At 53.7% G+C, this 1,581-nt stretch overlaps 1 protein-coding gene across 1 annotated transcript in view; it reads left to right on the top strand.

The window, feature by feature from the left end:
* The window catches only part of EPHB2 (EPH receptor B2), a 144,947-nt gene extending 143,462 nt beyond the window's left edge, over positions 1–1,485 (top strand). Inside the window, exon 15 of the mRNA XM_023758325.1 lies at positions 373–1,485. Coding sequence (XP_023614093.1) covers positions 373–481 — 109 coding nt within the window. The 3' untranslated portion in view covers positions 482–1,485. The remainder of the gene's footprint in view (positions 1–372) is intronic.
* Positions 1,486–1,581: the final 96 nt, after the last annotated feature.

Below are 1,581 nucleotides of genomic sequence, written 5' to 3' on the forward strand. Positions count from 1 at the left end.
CCCTTCCTTGCTCTCTCTCTCTTTTCTTTTTTTTTTTTTTTAACTAATTGTATTGACTTCAGAGAGAGGAAGGGAGAGGGAAAGAGAGAGAAAAACATTAATGATGAGAAAGAATCAGTGACTGGCCACCTCCTGTACACCCCCCCCCCCAACCCCCGTGGGGATCAAGCCTGCAACCCGGACATGTGCTCTGACTGGGAATCGAACCATGACCTCCTGGTTCATAGGTCGACGCTCAACCACGGAGCCACGCCGGCTGGGCCCCCTGCTCTCTTTAGCAGGAAACCCTGGAGAAGCCCAGGCAGCTCTCTGCCTGACCCAAGGTCCCCTCCACCCCCACATTTCCCTAACACACGTGCTTTTCTCCCCAAGGGACATTCTCCGGGTTGGGGTCACCTTGGCCGGCCACCAGAAAAAAATCCTGAACAGTATCCAGGTGATGCGGGCACAGATGAACCAGATCCAGTCTGTGGAGGTTTGACGTTCGCCTGCCTCGGCTCACCTCTTCCTCCAGGCCCTGCCCCCTCCACCCCACATGCTGGCCTCCCTGGTTCTCTGTCTACCGAAGGGTCAGCCACCTGCCAGGAGGCCACGGCAACAGGAAGAACCAAGCAGCCCGCCAGCCATGAGACGTCACCAAGAGCACGTGCAACTCAGATGATGGGAAAAAAGGGAACAGGGACAAAAGAAAACAGATCCTGGGAGGGGGCGGGAAATACAAGGAATATTTTTTAAAGAGGATTCTCATAAGGAAAGCGATCATTGTTCTTGGGGGAAAAGAAAAAGGGCTTGGGAGATTCATGCGACGGTCCAATTGGAGCTCAAAAGCAGTTTCTCTCCAACTCCCTCTGGGAAGGCGACCTGGCCGGAGCCAAGAAACACTTTCAGGAAAACAAATGTGAAAGGGAGAGACCAGGGTCACTCTTCTCTCCCGCCCCCAGGCTGCTCTTCCAGGCCTCGCTCAACAGCCACGTGCCAGGAGGACAGACGGGCAGCCACCTGGGAGCCACTCCGGGAATATCCATTCCTACTGCCACTGGGCAAACAGAAGAATCCTTCTGTCTTTGGAGAATATTTTAGAAACTCCAATGAAAAAGACGTGTTTCTCCGCTTGGCTTATGGGGCTGAAAAGGGACTCTTGTCTTCCTGGGTCAGGGAGAACACAGGGACCCGGGAAGGTCAGCCGCCCTGAGGCTGCCACCCCCCAGGTCTGCAGCTCCACGTCCATTATCACGTGCACAGCCGGCCGCCCGGCCCACCGGGCGCCCACTCCCGACAGCCCCCACATGGAGGACTGGTGCTGCAGTGACCACCATCAGCTACAACTGCCACTGAGGACGGTTGTGCCTGCGTCTGGGTTTGTTTACAGCGATTCGTGGACTGGGGGGCATATTTTGGTCAGGGGTGAGTTTGGTTTAGGGGTTTGTTTGTTGGTTGTTGTTTTGTTTTTTTTTAATGACAATGAAGTGACACTTTGACATTTCCTACCTTTTGAGGACTTTGATCCTTCTCCAGGAAGAAGGTGCTTTCAGCTTAATGACTTAGGCAATACACCAAGGGCGAGATTTTATATGCACATAT

Source organism: Myotis lucifugus, unplaced genomic scaffold (genome assembly GCF_000147115.1).
Source record: "Myotis lucifugus unplaced genomic scaffold, Myoluc2.0 scaffold_128, whole genome shotgun sequence".
In the NCBI taxonomy this organism is placed as follows: Eukaryota; Metazoa; Chordata; class Mammalia; order Chiroptera; family Vespertilionidae; genus Myotis; species Myotis lucifugus.